The sequence below is a fragment of the Lycium ferocissimum genome, chromosome 5, assembly GCF_029784015.1.
Source record: "Lycium ferocissimum isolate CSIRO_LF1 chromosome 5, AGI_CSIRO_Lferr_CH_V1, whole genome shotgun sequence".
Taxonomy (NCBI): Eukaryota; Viridiplantae; Streptophyta; class Magnoliopsida; order Solanales; family Solanaceae; genus Lycium; species Lycium ferocissimum.
Genome location: NC_081346.1, coordinates 36,031,741 through 36,048,506, shown reverse-complemented (window position 1 = coordinate 36,048,506; position 16,766 = coordinate 36,031,741). Strand labels below are relative to the sequence as shown.

Here is a 16,766-nt window from a genome sequence, read left to right as displayed (position 1 = left end):
TTTTTTTTTCTCGCTCCTTGTTTCTTGTCAGTGGGCAGCTACCTTTCTCTCTCTACGGCGCCCTCTTTGTGTTTACTCTTTCGGTGCTATCTCGGGCTAGCGTTTTTGTACCCGTTGATCTTAGATATACACTGTCCATTAGTCAGGCTCTCTAATCCTTACATCGTTGTCGCCATCTCTTTTACCCTTACATTCCAAATGTTTACCCAGCATAACTGTGTCGCTAGTAAACCTAATGTTTATCATCCTTTCTAAGGTCAGTTATATCATTATCCGAAATACGTATATACGTAATGCTTCTTCGCCATTTATTATCCTTCGCAGTCGCTTACACTTATGGCAGACTTATTGTCACGACCCGACCAGGGCCATGACGGGCACCCGGGGCTAACCACCGAGCACCACTCATTCTATTACTCATCCTGCTTTCATTCAAATTTCTTATACTCATAATCTTAGAAAACTATTTTCATTTGAAACATATTCATTTCATATACATGAGCCCTTTGGCTATCAAAATAATATATATATACACACACACACACATACATATACAATGAGAACTGTGAGACCACACTACCCACACTACGCATCTACGAGCCTCTACTGGAGTGCTAGACATAGGGACGGGACAGGACCCCGTCATGCCCAAAACATACATATAAATATATACCAAAAGAATAATCAATGGCACCTCCGAAAAAATGGAGTGCTCTCAAATCGATTAACGGCTCCTACGAGTCCGGATCACCTCCCGTCTACCTCGTGGGCATGAACACGAGCGTCCAAAGAAAACGGACGTCAGTACGAACATTGTACTGACTATGCAAGGCATCAACAATAATAATATATCAATGAAATGAGGAGGCATCAAATGAGGGACGATCTGTAACTGACTGTGAATCATAAAAGAAATAATACATGCTGGCTTACTTTTATATCATGTATGCATATATGTATAAGCTGCCCGACCATATAGGTACGGTGTGATAATCATTAGCATTAGCCTGCGTCCAGGCCTCCTGCATCCGGGGTACCATCTCATGCCGCCCACTAGTGGTGTCTGCCTATGCCATCTGGCCATGGTGTATACGTTGGCCGCCTTAGCGGTGACTGCCCGGCCATATAGGCGCGGTGTAACATCATCATCATATGCTCATCATAATATACTCATCGTAATATACTCATCATAATATACATCATAATGCATGCATGGAAACTCAAGGACAACTATACTTTATAGGGGTGACATAAGGTCGTGGACCCCCGATTATATTATGGAGTATTCATAAACATTCTACCGCACCTTGAAGGAATTAGCATAAGGTGAGTGTATGTAATGATCAACATCAATAGATTATAGATAGCATCATTAGCTTTATAGGAACATTATATCATGGACTCTAGAATCTTTAGACTTAAGCTCATCAGCATCATCATTATCGTACTCATAGTGTATCACTTATCTCGTATGGCTATTCATGAACAAGGACTCTTAGTTTTCTTGAAGATAAGAAATTCATGAAGAAGGAGGAAATTCATGCCATAAGATTCATGCCTTAGAAAGAAAGGACTAGCCTCACATACCTTTGTCGTTTAACTATTCTATTGCTTGCTTGTTCTCCTTTAATGCATACGTTCTACCTTCAAGAGAATTCGCATCGACATTAGCTAAACAATTATAAGAACGTGCTTACTAAAGCTAGAGAAAATTGGGCAGCATTTCCTTTGTTTATACAACTTTCTTCATATCACATATCAACTCCCAATCATTCATAACAACAATTACAATATCATAGGCAACAATCATCATTCATTTACATTAGCCACATTTCACAATTTCACTCTAATTCCCCCATAATCATGATCATAGTTCACTATCGCGTTCTTTCACATACAATGCTTATTCCATGTTCTAAATGTCATTCATGAGCTACTTACAATCACAACATATCCATTTTCGTGATTCATTCCAAACTACTACTCAATAATGGCACTATACCCACATTTATGACCCATTTTCTATATTCTTCTACAATCCAAGTGTTTCAACTTTTCAATACTTCAAACAACATGAAAAAATCATAAAACTTACCTTAGATAATGGTAGAATAAGCCTTAAGTGGAAATACTCTTCTTGCACCAAAACCCTAGTTCACTTCTCTTGGAATTTCTTGGCTTGGATGACTTTAATGTGTTTCTAACTCTTGATTCTTGTTGGTTTGATGAAGTTGATCATCAATTTCCTTTGGTTTCTGGTGGATGAAGAGTAGAGAATATTCTATAGGTTTCTTGGCTTGTGGAATGAAAATGGAATGAAATAAAATGAACTTGGGTCCCTTATATCAACATTACAATCTGTCCCGATCAAGATCTACGGACCAACATACGGTCCGTATAAATTATACTGGTCGTATATCTAGCCGTAGATCTGGTCCAGTGTGAAGTGCAATTCTGGACTGATTATACGGCCAGACATACGGCCAGTATAAATTATACGGCCAGTATGTTGGGCCGTATAATGCCCAGTGGTTCCGAAATCATTCTCGTTGTCTCGTTTGATCTCCAATCCTTATCGAACCTTCTTAACACTTGTTTAACACCTCAATACCAATATAAGGGACGTTATAACTCTTTTTTAAGGCATCATTAGAACGTCATTAACTCGATACTCGTAATTCTCGTCTGACACATAACATATGACTTGCTTTCCTTAACAACTTTCTTTCCTTACCTTAAATGTCTTTGAAATCTCGTTTAGGGTCATCAAATGCTATTTCTCACTTATCAAAACATCGTACACGTCGTACCCTTCGTTAGTCTATTCACTGTATGTTAAAGAGAAATTTTCCAAGGTGTAACATTCTTCGCCCCTTTTGGAACATTCGTCCTCGAATGTTAAGTCATCGGGGATTCTATAAAAATTTTGCCAGAGTTTCCCCTATAATATGGCACTACCATCCTATCACAACAACCCATAATAACATTACCTCACAGGGCCACAACACAATAGCAACACAAGTTGGCCACACACGACCCATATGCATAAAAAGAAAACATACATACCTCATAATCTCGATGTTCCATCATGGATCTCTTCCGGGAACTGAAATAAATGCAGATATGTGGATTTCATCTTCTCTTCCGCCTCCCAAGTCATCTCTTCTCGGTTGTTATTTCGCCACAAGACTTTAACTGAAGTCACTTCCTTATTTCGGAGTCTCCGTACTTGCCTATCTAATATAACAATGGGAACTTCTTCATAAACTAGCTTCTCTGTCACTTGGACATCATCTACTGGAACAATACTCGTAGGATCTCCAACACACTTGTGGAGCATTGAAACATGGAAAACTGGATGGACCGATTCAAGTTCTAAAGGCAAGTCCAATTCATAAGCCACTTGACCCACCTTGCGGATAATCTTATAGGGTCCAATATATCGAGGACTTAACTTTCCTTTCTTGCCAAATCTCATCACACCTTTCATTGGAGACATCTTCAAGAATACCCAGTCGTCAACTTGAAATTCTAAGTCTCGTCAGTAGTTTTCCGCATAAGATTTTTGGTGACTTTGGGCTGTCAACAATCGATCTCGAATTACCTTGAATTTTTCCACTGCTTGTTGGATCAACTCAGAGCCTATTAGCTGTACTTCTCCTATTTCGAACCATCTAATTGGAGACCTGCAAGCTTCATACGGAGCCATTTGAATACTAGAATGGTAACTATTATTATAGGCAAACTCGATAAGAGGTAAGTGGTCATCTCACCTACCACCGAAATCTAGCACACATGCTCGTAGCATATCTTCCAAGGTCTGAATGGTACGTTTGGCCTGTCCATGCTCTGCGGATGAAATTCCGTGCTGAGCTTTACTTGAGTAACCAAACCTTCTTGGAAAGATTTTCAGAACTTGGCGGTAAATTGTGCTCCTCTGTCTGTAATAATGGATATCGGAACTCCATGAAGTCTCACAATCTCCTTGATATACAACTTCGCATAATTTCCTGCTGAGTATATGGTTCTAATTGGAAGAAAATAGGCTGCTTTCGTAAGTCTGTCCACGATCACCCATATGGAATCATACTTTCCTCGGGAACGGGATAATCCCACAATAAAATCCATGTTGATCACTTCCCATTTCCAAGTAGAAATTTCCATGGCTTGCAATAATCCACCTGGTTTTTGATGTTCGATCATCACTTGCTGACAATTTGGACATTGGGCTACAAATTCTGCTATGTCTCTTTTCATGCCATCCCACCAATATATCATCTTGAGATCATGATACATCTTTGTCGCTCCTGGATGAATAGAATACCGAGAATAATGGGCCTCTTCTAGAATTCGACGACGCAACTCTGCAATATTCGGAACACATAGCCTGCCTCGGTATCTAAGAATTCCATCCATAGAAATTTCAAATGGAGACTTTTCTTTTTCATGAGATGCTTCACTATAATGGCTCAACTGAGGATCTTCATATTGCTGCTCTTTTACTTCCATGTTCAAAGACGAAACTGTACGATTATTGACACTAACTCCTGCACCACCTGAATCAATTAGACGTGCTCTAAGGTTAGCTAGTTGGTGGAGCTCATGAATCAATTCCTTCTTCTCCGAAGGAACTTCACTTAGGTTACCCATTAATCGGTGGCTAAGTGCATCAACTACTACATTTGCCTTTCCGGGGTGGTATAAAATACTCACATCATAATCCTTCAATAATTCTAACCACCGCCTCTGCCACAGATTCAACTCCTTCTGTTTGAAAATGTATTAGAGACTCTTGTGATCTATATAGATATCAACATGCACACCATACAAGTAATGTCTCCACATCTTTAATGCATGAATAATGGCAGCCAATTCGAGATCATGAGTTGGGTAATTCTTTTCATGTTTCCGCAGCTGTCTCGAAGCATAAGCAATAACTCTACCATGGTGCATCAATACACACCCTAACCCCACACCGAAATCATCACAATATACAACATACCCATCTGGCCCTTCTGGAAGTGTTAAGATTAGAGCTGAGGTTAATCTGTCCTTCAACTCTTGGAAACTACGCTCACAAGCATCACTCCACTGAAACTAAGCTGACTTCTGGGTTAGCTTCGTCAATGGGGCTGAAATAGATGAAAATCCCTCTACGAACCTGCTATAATAACCTGCCAATCCCAGAAAGCTACGAACTTCTATAGGCGTCGTAGGCCTTGGCCAAGTCTTCACAACTTTAATTTTCTGAGTATCAACTCGAATGCCATCATCCGAAATAACATGGCCCAAAAATGTCAGCAATTCGACCAAAACTCACACTTTGAAAATTTTGCATACAATTCGAGTTCGAAGAATCCCAAGAACAATACGTAAATGGTCTACATGTTCGATTCCCGTGCGAGTACACGTAATATCATCAATGAATACTATCACAAATAAATCCAAGAGAGGCCTGAATACATTATTCATCAAATTCATAAACACGGCCGGAGCATTAGTTAACCCAAATGACATCACCCAGAATTCATAATGGCCATATCTCGTTCTGAAAGCTGTTTTGGGAATATCTTCTTCTTTAACCCTCACTTGATGATAACCCGACCTCAAATCTATTTTGGAGAACTATTTGGCGCCTTGCAATTGATCAGACAAATCATCTATCCTCGGAAGAGGATATTTGTTCTTTATCGTCACCTTATTCAACAGCCTATAATCAATGCACATTCGTAGGGAACTGTCTTTCTTTCTTACAAATAAAACTGGTACTTCCCACGGTGATGAGCTGGGTCTAATAACCCTTTCTCAAGCAAATCTTTCAGCTGTGTCTTTAACTATTTCAATTCTGCCGGAGCCATTCGGTAAGGAGGAATAGAAATAGGCTTGGTAACTGACAATACACCAATGGCAAAATCAATTTCTCTTTCCGGAGGAAGGCCTGGAAGTTCATCTGGAAATACATCCGAAAATTTATTCACTACCGGAATGGATTGGAAAGTTGGCGACTCTGCTTCAGTATCATGAACTCGGACTAAGTGATAAATATAGCCCTTAGCTATCATCTTTCTTGCCTTAAGGTAGGAAATAAACCTACCTCTTGGAGTTGCCGTATTACCTTTCCATTCAAGCACGGGCTCTCCCGGAAATTGAAATCAAACTACTTTCATTCGGCAATCAACATGAGCATAACATGAGGCCAACCAATCCATACCCATAATCACATCAAAATCTAACATTTCCAGCTCCACAAAATCAGCTTTAGTTTGGCGGCCACATATCACAATTACACAATCTTTGTACACTTGTCTAGCTATCACGGGATCACCAATCGGAGTAGATACCTCAAAAGGTTTAATTGGTTCGGGTTTCCCTCCAATACGACCAGCAACATACGGAGTAATATAAGACAAGGTAGAACCCGGATCTATCAATGCATACACATCATGAGAAAATACGGACAATGTACCTGTAAACACATTTGGGGAGGACTCAAGATCTTGTCGTCCTGCTAAATCATACATGCGGGGCAGAGTGGCACCTGAAGTAGATACTCCCCCTAGGCCTCTACCTCGGCCGCACTGAAGAAGAACCAGTCGCTGATCCTGTGGGCTGGACCCTAACTCTACCACTCACCGACGGGAAATCTGGCATCATGTGCCCAACCTGGCCACAGGCATAGCAAGCATCTGAACCCGGGCGACACTGTCCAGAATGTAGTTGTCACGACCCGGCTACGGGCCATGACGGGTATCTGGGTCTAACTACCAAACACCGCTCATGCTGTTACTCATCTGCTCTCACTCATCATATATGCTCGTAATCATAGATATTGTTATCATTTGAAACGTATTTACTTTATATACATAAGCCCTTCGGCTATCAAAATAATATATATATATATATACATGCATATACATGAAAGACTGTGAGACCATACTACCCACACTGCGCATCTACGAGCCTCTACTAGAGTACTAGACATATGGACGGGATAGGACCCCGCCGTGCCCTAAAAATATGTACACAAAAATACTGTCTCAAAATAGCACCTCCGGAATAAGGGAGGGCTCTTGTAAATCTGCTGATAGCTCCTAAGGATCTGTACCGTCTCCCTGTCTATCTGTGGGCATGAACACAGCGTCCAAGGAAAAGGACGTCAGTACGAACATTGTACTGAGTATGTAAGGCATAACCAATGATAAGACATCAATGAAATGAGGAGGCATCAAATAAGGAGCAATCTGTAACTGACTGAATCATAAAAGAAACAATGCATGCTGGCTTACTGTCATAATCATCATCATGTCATATATGTATAAATGTATAAGCTGCCCGATCATATAGGTACGGTGTGATAATCAATAATATTACACTGCGTCCAGGCCTCCCGCGTCCGGGGTACCATCTCATGCTGCCCACTAGTGGTGTCTGCCTATGCCATCTGACCATGGTGTATAGCTGCCCGCCTTGGCGGTGACTGCCCGGCCATATAGGCGCGGTGTAATATCATCATATGCTCATCATAATATGCTCATCATAATATACTTATCATAACTCATCATAATGCATACATAGAGACTCATACATAATCATACTCTATCGAGATGACATAAGGTCGTGGGCCCCCGATTTCATTATGGAGCATTCATAAGCATTCTGCCTCACCTTGAAGGAATTAGCATATAAGGTGAGTGTATACAATAATCAACATCATTAGATTATAGATAGCTTCATTAGCTTTATAGGAACATCCTATCATGGACTCTAGAATCTTTAGACTTTATCTTATCATCATCATTATCGTACTCATAGTGTATCTCTTATCTCACATAGTTATGCATGAACAAGGACTCTTAGTTTTCTTGAAGATAGGAGATTCATGAAGAAGGAGGAAATTCATGCCATACGATTCATGCCTTAGAAAGAAAGGACTAGCCTTACATACCTTTGTCGTTTAACTAGTCTATCGCTTGCTTGATCTCCTTTAATGCTCATGTTATACTTTCAAGAGAATTCGTATCGATATTAGCTAAATGATTACAAGAACGTGCTTACTAAAGCTAGAGAAAATCGGGAAGTATTTCCTTTGTTTATACTACTTCCTCCATATTGCATATCAACTCCCAACATTCATAACAACAATCGCAATATCATAAACAACAAGCATCATTCAATTGCATTGCCCACATTTCACAATTTCCCTCCAAATTCTCCATAATCATGATCAAGGTTCACTATCGCGTTCATTCTCATACAATACTTATTCCATGTTCTAAATGTCATTTATAATGTATTCATAGTCACAACATAGCCATATTCATGATTCAATCCAAACTACCACTCAACAATGACACTATTCACATATTTATGACCCATTTTCTATACTCTTCCATAATCCAAGTGTTTCAACTTATCAATAATTCAAACATCATGAAAATACCATGAATCTTACCTTAGATAGCATAGAAACAAGCCTTGAGTGGAACTACTCCTCTAGCACTAAAACCCTATTTCACTTCTCTTGGGATTTCTTGGCTTGGATGACTTTAATGTGTTTCTAACTCTTGATTCTTGTTGGTTTGATGAAGTTGATCATCAATTTCCTTTGTGTTCTTGTGGATGAGGAGTGAAGTGAATATTCTAGAGGTTTCTTGAGTTGTGGAGTGGGAATGAAATGAAAAATGAAATGAAATAGAGGTCCTTATATTAATTCACAATCTGTCCCGACCGAGATCTACGGACCAACATATGGTCCGTATATTTTCTACTGGCCGTATGTCTAGCTGTAGATCTGGTCCGCTTGAGACATACCATTATGGGCTGAATCTACGATTGGACATATGGTCCGTGAATTTTATACGGCCAGTATGTCTGGCCGTATGTTGTCCAGCTTCCCGAGACTTGTTCTCGTCGACTCATTTGATCTCCGATCCTTATGGAACCTTCTTAACACTTGTTTAATACCTTAATACAAATCTAAGGGACGTTATAACTCTTCCTCAAAGCATCATTAAACATCATTAACTCGATACTCGTAATTCTTGTCCGACACACGACATATGACTTGCTTTACTTAACAACTTCCTCTCTTTATCTTGGATGTCTTTGGAAATCTTAATTAGGGTAATTAAATACTATTTCTTACTTATCAAAACATCGTATACGTCTTACCCTTCGTCACCCTATTCACTGTACGTTAACGAAAAATTTTCCAAGGTGTAACATTCTTCCCCCCTTTTGGAACATTCGTCCTCGAATGTTAAGTCATCGGGGATTCCATAAAAATTTCGCCAGAGTTTCTCCTGTAATATAACACTACCATCCTATCACAACAACCTATAATAACATTTCCTCACAGGGCCACAACACAATAGTGACATAAATTGTCCACACACAACCCATGTGCATAAAAGGAAAACATACATACCTTGTAATCTCGATGTCTCATCATAGATCTCTTCTGGGGGCTGAAATAGATGCGGGTATGTGGATTTTATCATCTTTTCCGCTTTCGAAGTCATCTCTTCTCGGTTGTTATTTCGCCACAAGACTTTAACTGAAGCCACTTCCTTATTCCGCAGCCTTCGTACTTGCCTGTCTAATATAGCAATGGGCACTTCTTCATAGACTAGCTCGTCATGACCCAACCCCGTAGGCCGTGACTAGTGCCCGAGCTGGGCACCCATACGGACCGATTAACCATAATCAGCGTATAGACAGATTGGACATATGCAAAAGTCGGCCATCGACCATAGCTGGCATAATCGTATCTTATACATACAAAGAAGTGAACCGTCTCCCAAAATATGTCACAAATACATATATACATATCGTCGGCCAAACCGCAAATGATATCACATATAAGCCGGCAAAGGCTATCAAAATACGGGGGATGTCCAAAACACAAATCACACGAACATGATCGAACGGTGATTACCCATACCCACACATGTATGTCTACGGCACTTAAGAGTAATAACAAAATCATATGACGGGACGGGGCCCCGCCGTACCCGTGAATAACATATACGCACATATACAATAACGGCAATCCGATCAAAGTATAGGCTCCTTAACAAGGAGCGTTCCAAGACGGCTCCAAGAGCTGCGTGAATTCAACAATGTATATGGAAAGGGCAAAAAAAAAAGGCCTCGGGATAATAAGGGTCCCTGGAAAAAAAGGTCCATTTTTTTTTTAATTGCCATATTGGGCACATAATAAATTGAGGCACAATCTTGATGTGATGCACATAGAGAAGAATATATGTGATAGTTTGCTTGGGACTTTATTGGATATAGATGGAAAGTCAAAGGATCATGTAAATTCTCGCTATGACTTGCAAGAAATAGGGATACGGAAGGAGCTACAACGATAGAAGATGATAATGGTAGTTTAAGTTTGGCACGAGCTTGTTTCTCCATGAATTTGAACGCAGACGGCTTGTTTTGCACGATCATGAAAATGCCAAATTACCAAAAGGGTGTGCTTCGAATATATCACAACGTGTGCAAGTGAAGGAGATGAAAATATCACGGTACAAGAGCCATGATGCTCATTTTATAATGCATTACCTTCTCCAAGTTGCTGTTAGAAAAGCTTTGCCCAAGAATGTTTCACTGACCTTGATTAGGTTGGGCAATTTCTTTAGAGCCATATGTAGTAAGGTTATAAGGCCAAGAGATCTTGAAAAAATGCATTCTGAAATTGTTGAAATAATATGTGACCATGAAAAGATTTTTCATCCAACATTTTTTGATATAATGCTACATTTACCTATTCATTTAGTGAATGAAATTAAGTTTGGGGGTCCGGCCCATCTTCGTTGGATGTATTCCATTGAGAGGCACCTATGTAAGTTGAAGGGGTTCGTTCGCAATCGATCTTGTCCAGAAGCATCAATAGCAGAGGGGTTCCTGGCTGAAGAGTGCTTGACTTTTTGTTCGAGATACCTACACGATGGCGTGAAGACAAGATTTAGTAGGTACCAAACTGAGGATGACGACTGCCTTCAAAATTTGTCACCTATATTCCCTAACATAGGTCATCCAATTGGAAGAGAGAAGAAAAAGAGAAACACTTTTCTTATGGATTCACAATCCAAAGATGAAGCACATCGGTATGCTCTGTTCAATACTGGAGATGAACAAGTGGAGAAGTTAATTGAGTAAGATAAATTATATAACAAATATTTACATTTAATATTCATTATTTGCATTTTAACTTCATTTATAAAGGCCTAGTAATTTAATTTTTAATTTTCATGATTGCAGGGAACATAAGAATTTGATGGGTAATCATACTAGATCAAATGCCTGGGTAAGAGCAAGGAATCATAGTCGGGAATTCAGTAACTGGTTTGAAAAGAAAGTTGAAAATGTTGAAGTGCCGGATTATTTACGAGGTCTAGCTCAAGGGCCTAATTCGGTGGCCAAAAGATATACTGCATATTTTATTAATGGATACCGATTTCATACGAAAACCCGAGATGCACCCCGCAAGACTCAAAATAGCGGAGTGACTTTATCAGCAACAACTGATAGTTTTACTAGTGCTAGGGACCAAAATCCCATTGATGGGGAGGTTATCTATTATGGAGTTATTCAAGATATCATTGAGATTGATTATTATGGTCATTTTAGTGTCGTATTGTTTAGATGTGACTAGTTTCATAATGAAATAGATGAATATGGTTTAACTAGGGTATACTTCAATGATTATGCGGACAAATGACCGTTATGTGTTAGCATCGCAAGTTCATCGGGTTTTTATGTGGAGGATCCAGTTGAGAAAGAGGTTTACTATGCAAGGAATAAAGTCCCAGGTAGATTTGTATGATTTAGAGGAAGAGAATTGTCCCAATATCGTAGACACATTTTGGAGGGAACCTAATGATGACATTGGTTCCTCAAGTAGATTACGATGTTGACAATAATATATCAAGAGAAGACATGCACTGGGATGTTGTTGACGTGCCATTTCGTGCACAAGATTTAGAAGAAACAATTAGAGAATCATCGTAAGAGGAGGATGACATTGATGATACTGATTGGGATTGGATGGAAGAGGATGATTAAAGTGAAAATCTTGAACAAACTTTAATTATGCACTAGTTGTTTTAATTTTAATTTTATTTTTTATCAATGACTGATAAATGCCCTTTTAGGAAACTATTTATGATTATTGGTGTTCTCTCTTTTTAATCATCTTTCAGTTATCTTCTTTATTTTACTGAATTTATGAATAGATTTGTATATTTAACAAAATGTATCTTAGGATGAGATTTAAGTTATATGATAATGGTGTGAAGGTCCTGATACAAAATTTAAAAGGTCCGTAATTTTAGAGTTGGTCATCTTTTATTTTGTTTCTGTTAATGCTTATGCAAACCTTTCCTTTTATTTTAATTTTCTGAACTTTACAGAGTTCTGAATAGTCATGGATGAAGAAGACGGGGCTTTAAGAAAAAACAAAAAAGCAAAAGGATCAATGTTCCTTCCAGCTGGATCACTTGCCTCGTTGGCAAACCAAATGTCGTTGAGGGGAACGAAAAGAAATGTTCAAGCTGATTGCTCAAATAGGCAAAAACAGTTACCAAGGTTAAGATCCCAAGTGCAAGCTCAAATGCAGCAAGTGCCAATTCATTCTACCTCTCTTGTAGAACAAGTAAAACAAGTACCAAGGCATTCAACCACTTCTGCAGCACAAACAGTACTAGAACAAGTGCAGCAAGAGTCACTGCATCCTACCCCTTCTACAATACAAGCAGTACAGGAGCAAGTGCAACAAACGTCACAAGATTCTACACCCCAAGAAGCAAATGAAGAAACTGAGAAACAGGGTAAGAATCTATAGATTGTCATAGATTCTACTAACATTAGTAATTTGGTAATCTCTGTGTTGTGATTATTGTAGGTCCTTCCAAAAAAAAAAGAGGTAGAACACAAATGCAAAATGTACATGGACGGAGTGAGCGTAAATTGATCGTGCTAAATAAGCACAACCAACTCCGTTGGTCCTACTCAAGCGATCGTAGCAGAGTTAGGTAGCTTCCTTGGCACATTGGCAAGGAATTCGACCTTTTGTCCTGTTAACGTATCAAATTGGAGGAAACTGAAAACACATAAAGATATGTGGAAATATACCAAGGTTTGAAGTTCTTAGTGTTTCAATTTTTTTTTGATATTTTTTAGTATCTTTCGCATAAACCTAACATCACCAAATTGTAGGAAAAATATAACATTCCTGATGCTGCACAAGCATGGGCTTTAAAAGCAATTCAATCTGCTTGGAGAAAGTATAAGAATTGGTTGAAGAATAAACACTATGTACCCTATGCCAATGACGAACTTCGAATGGAAAACAGGCCCGGATATGTTCCACAATCTCATTTTATGGATCTCCTTGTATACTGGAACTCCGAAAAATCTCAGGTAATATATAAATTATGGACAACGTAACTTTCTTTTGTTGAAACTAGTGCCTTATTTACATCTGATTTATGCTCTTCATTGCTTATATTTTTGGTTCCTATCATCTCACTAACTAATTTATTGCAGAAAATGTCCAACACTAACACAGAGAATCGCAAAAAGTTGAGATATCCGCATACTGTTGGCAAAAAAAGCTTTGCTGTAATTCGCGAGGTTTGATGTTTTCTTTTATTGTTCATTTACTATAAATTCAAGGACTTTACTTAGGAAGATTTTTATGCCAACTTTCATTGAACTAGAAAAAAAAAGGAAGGCCCCGACGTCGTGACGAATAAGGCCATCTTTGTGGCTACAAGAAAGAGGAAACTCGGTCGAGTATACAAGGACTCATATGAAGATACGATTAGGAAAATAGTACGAAACTTTCTAATATAAAGTTTATTGAGATCATTTGTTTGTTCTTAAATGTTGGATGCTTGATATACTTGAACTCTCTACTCTTGAATCCGATTTGTAGGGTCGAAATGGAAAGAATAGAAACTCAAGAAAGCGAAGATGGAAGTCAATCGCTGATGCATTTGCCGCGCAGGGACCTCGATCATCCGGGCCACGTAAGATTGTATGGGCGTGGGGTTACCAAAATCGGTTTCGAAAGGAAAGTTTGGGAGATTCGGACCTCTTTAAATGGTACTGATGAACTGATGAAGCAAAAAATGGAGGAGATGGAAGCGAGGATGCAAAAAATGCAGGAAAAATTCGACGCACAAACGGAGGTGATGGAACAAGGTATTACAATGAACGTCATTGCACAACTTCAGCGTCTAAACCCAGACTTAGTACTTGATCCTCGCATGCTCAGATTCAATTTTCGTTCGCGGGGATAAGCTGCTAGTAGTAACAACCAAGGTCAGTAATTCTTCTTCTTCTTCTTCCACTGTTCTCTCTGTTCAAGACATTTCTTTTCTTCTTGTTCTCTGTCTCAAGAAACTGAGTAATCTTGATTCGTACATGTGATCTAGTTGATAATTTTCTTAATCTCTCTGTTGATTTTTTTTCTTGCCTAAGCATTGATGAAATATTATGCCGTCTGGTTGTTTGTAAGGAATGAACAAAATATGTAATGCTGGTGTTTGCTTGCTAGTTCTTGATCTATCTGGATTGGTAGGAAAGAATAGCGAGCTGGAAAAAAAATTCTCTTGTTATTGGTTGTGAGCTGAAAATTATATATGGAACTGATTTGTCAAAATTCAGTAGTTGTTTTCAGTGAGCTGCTTTGAGAACTGCAACTATTTGCTTCTTCAGTCACCTTTCCATCCCAACTCCCCTTCCTTCTATCACTTTTATTTCTGAATTTTCCACTTTGCACCTGTTTAGGTGATATATCACCCTCCCTAACAGTATTAATTAAAGAAGTTCTGCGCAGTCGACTCCTCATCCATATCAATTCTACTTCTTTCCTCTCCTGCTATTGCTACTTGCAAATGTCCTTGAGAATTTTTTTACCGCAACTTAGTTTTTACATATTAGATGAAGAATGTCGTAAAACCCGAGCATTTACTTTTCGCTTGATTCTGCTTATTTCCAGCAGACTTAGGATCAGTTTTGCTAGGCTTGTGTACACTAGCACTTGAGGTCAAATGTTCATAACTTTCAAGTGCTTTTTCCCCACTTTGAATTATTCGATCCGGCATCTGCTAGTGCACTGTACTGCTGTTTGTGAGCTGCAAATTTTTAAGCTGTAGACTGGTGCTGCTTATGAGTATTATCCCTTCGAGTCACATTATTTTCCAGTGTCTTGTTTGCTTCTTGCATTGTTTTCACCTCAGTACCCCTCAAATGAGATGGAGTAACTGCAGCACTCATAGTAGCATAGATTGCAGCTTCTTTTGTGAACTCTGTACCTGCTTGCGAACAGCAGCACTTGGACTCATTTGATCCTCAGTCTGCACCATATATAGCATTATGCAGCACTTTAGCACCATCCTCCAAATTCCTTTCTCTCTTGTTTGTTTGTATTGCATCATGTGCAGTTTGAATCAAGTTAGAAGCTTCAGTAGCTGCATATATACAAGTTAACATCTTCAGCAGCTACATATTCACCTGCAGCCACCTTGTTTACCATGATTTCCTACATATATGTTACCCCTTGATTCTTTCTTGTTTCTACTTTCTCAGAAGAGAAATTGTGTCACATTTTCCGGGGATTCTTCTTTAACATGCTTTCCATTGTTGAAAGTTGATGTGTACAGATTTGAATGTTTCTCAAAAAGAAAATACGAGTTTTAATAAGATATTATCTGTGTATTGAGTGTGCGGGCTTGAAGGGTAATGACATTATTTATCCTCTTTTGTAGGTGTTGATGAAAATGAAGAAATGGAAGGTGATGATCGGAGTGAAGACTTTTGAGTTGTTGCTGTAACTTTAGATCTTTTGGGAATGATATTTTTCTAGATGTTTTAGGAATGATCTTTTGCTATCAAACTTAGGAATGATCTTTTGCTATCAAACAATTTAAAACTTATGCAAACTCTCTTGAAATGCATGTAAACTTAATTATGCATATTTGGGAATTGCCATTTTGCTTTTATGGATATTAATTAGCTTGTAGCCCATTTGGATTATGAAAAGTTCCATTTTGTGATTATATAAAGTGCATTGTACATTATAATTGATTTACAACCAGGGTTGTTATTTTAGTTTTTACTGTTGCAATGATCTACCAAACCCGTTGCAGTGAAGTGTCAAATAAAATGTAGCAACCGTTGCAATAGCTCATGTGAACCGTTCCTATATGTCTCGAAAATCGCTCCCGTAGATACTTATCGATTGTCTCTAATCCAATAGAAACGGTTGCATAAATTTTTATTAACCTTAATTAAGCGTTGCCATACCCTTAGTAGCCGTTGCATAAAAGTCTATGGGGACGGTTTTTAACGGTTCCAATTAACCAAAAAAGTTGTTGCTGCAAGTAGACCAATTAACCGTTGCTATAGAGAAACTATAGCAACGGTTATGTTAACCGTCGCACTACCCGTTACTATAGAGCTATTGGCACGCGATCAGATGTCACGGATGGTAATCCGTTCCTATAGAGATACAGCAACGGTTTTCGTGTCTATTGCAACGCTTTTGTTTGTGTTGCCATAGGCCCATTTTCTGGTAGTGACCCCTTTATGCTTTATGCCTTTTACCCTTACGGTGTACCCAACACAGGCTTCTAATTCACTCAAAACATCCCAAGTTCGTCTCAATATTAATCTTATCTTATCACCATATCGTCGTGCTACACCTTTAAATTCATAACTATGTATTCCCTTTTCGTTCCATATTCGTA

At 38.8% G+C, this 16,766-nt stretch overlaps 2 protein-coding genes across 2 annotated transcripts; both read left to right on the top strand.

Annotated features, from left to right (window-relative positions):
- Positions 1-10,637: 10,637 nt before the first annotated feature.
- Positions 10,638-12,835, top strand: LOC132058382 (uncharacterized). The gene is made up of 3 exons (XM_059450907.1): positions 10,638-11,165; positions 11,272-11,317; positions 12,423-12,835. Exons 1-3 carry the CDS (start codon positions 10,693-10,695, stop codon positions 12,432-12,434), a joined length of 531 nt encoding a protein of 176 aa, XP_059306890.1. The 5' UTR covers positions 10,638-10,692; the 3' UTR covers positions 12,435-12,835.
- A 103-nt stretch (positions 12,836-12,938) lies between these two features.
- Positions 12,939-14,445, top strand: LOC132057749 (uncharacterized). The gene is made up of 6 exons (XM_059450351.1): positions 12,939-13,147; positions 13,228-13,431; positions 13,558-13,644; positions 13,949-14,050; positions 14,139-14,217; positions 14,291-14,445. Exons 1-6 carry the CDS (start codon positions 13,130-13,132, stop codon positions 14,443-14,445), a joined length of 645 nt encoding a protein of 214 aa, XP_059306334.1. The 5' UTR covers positions 12,939-13,129.
- The last annotated feature ends 2,321 nt before the right edge of the window (positions 14,446-16,766 follow it).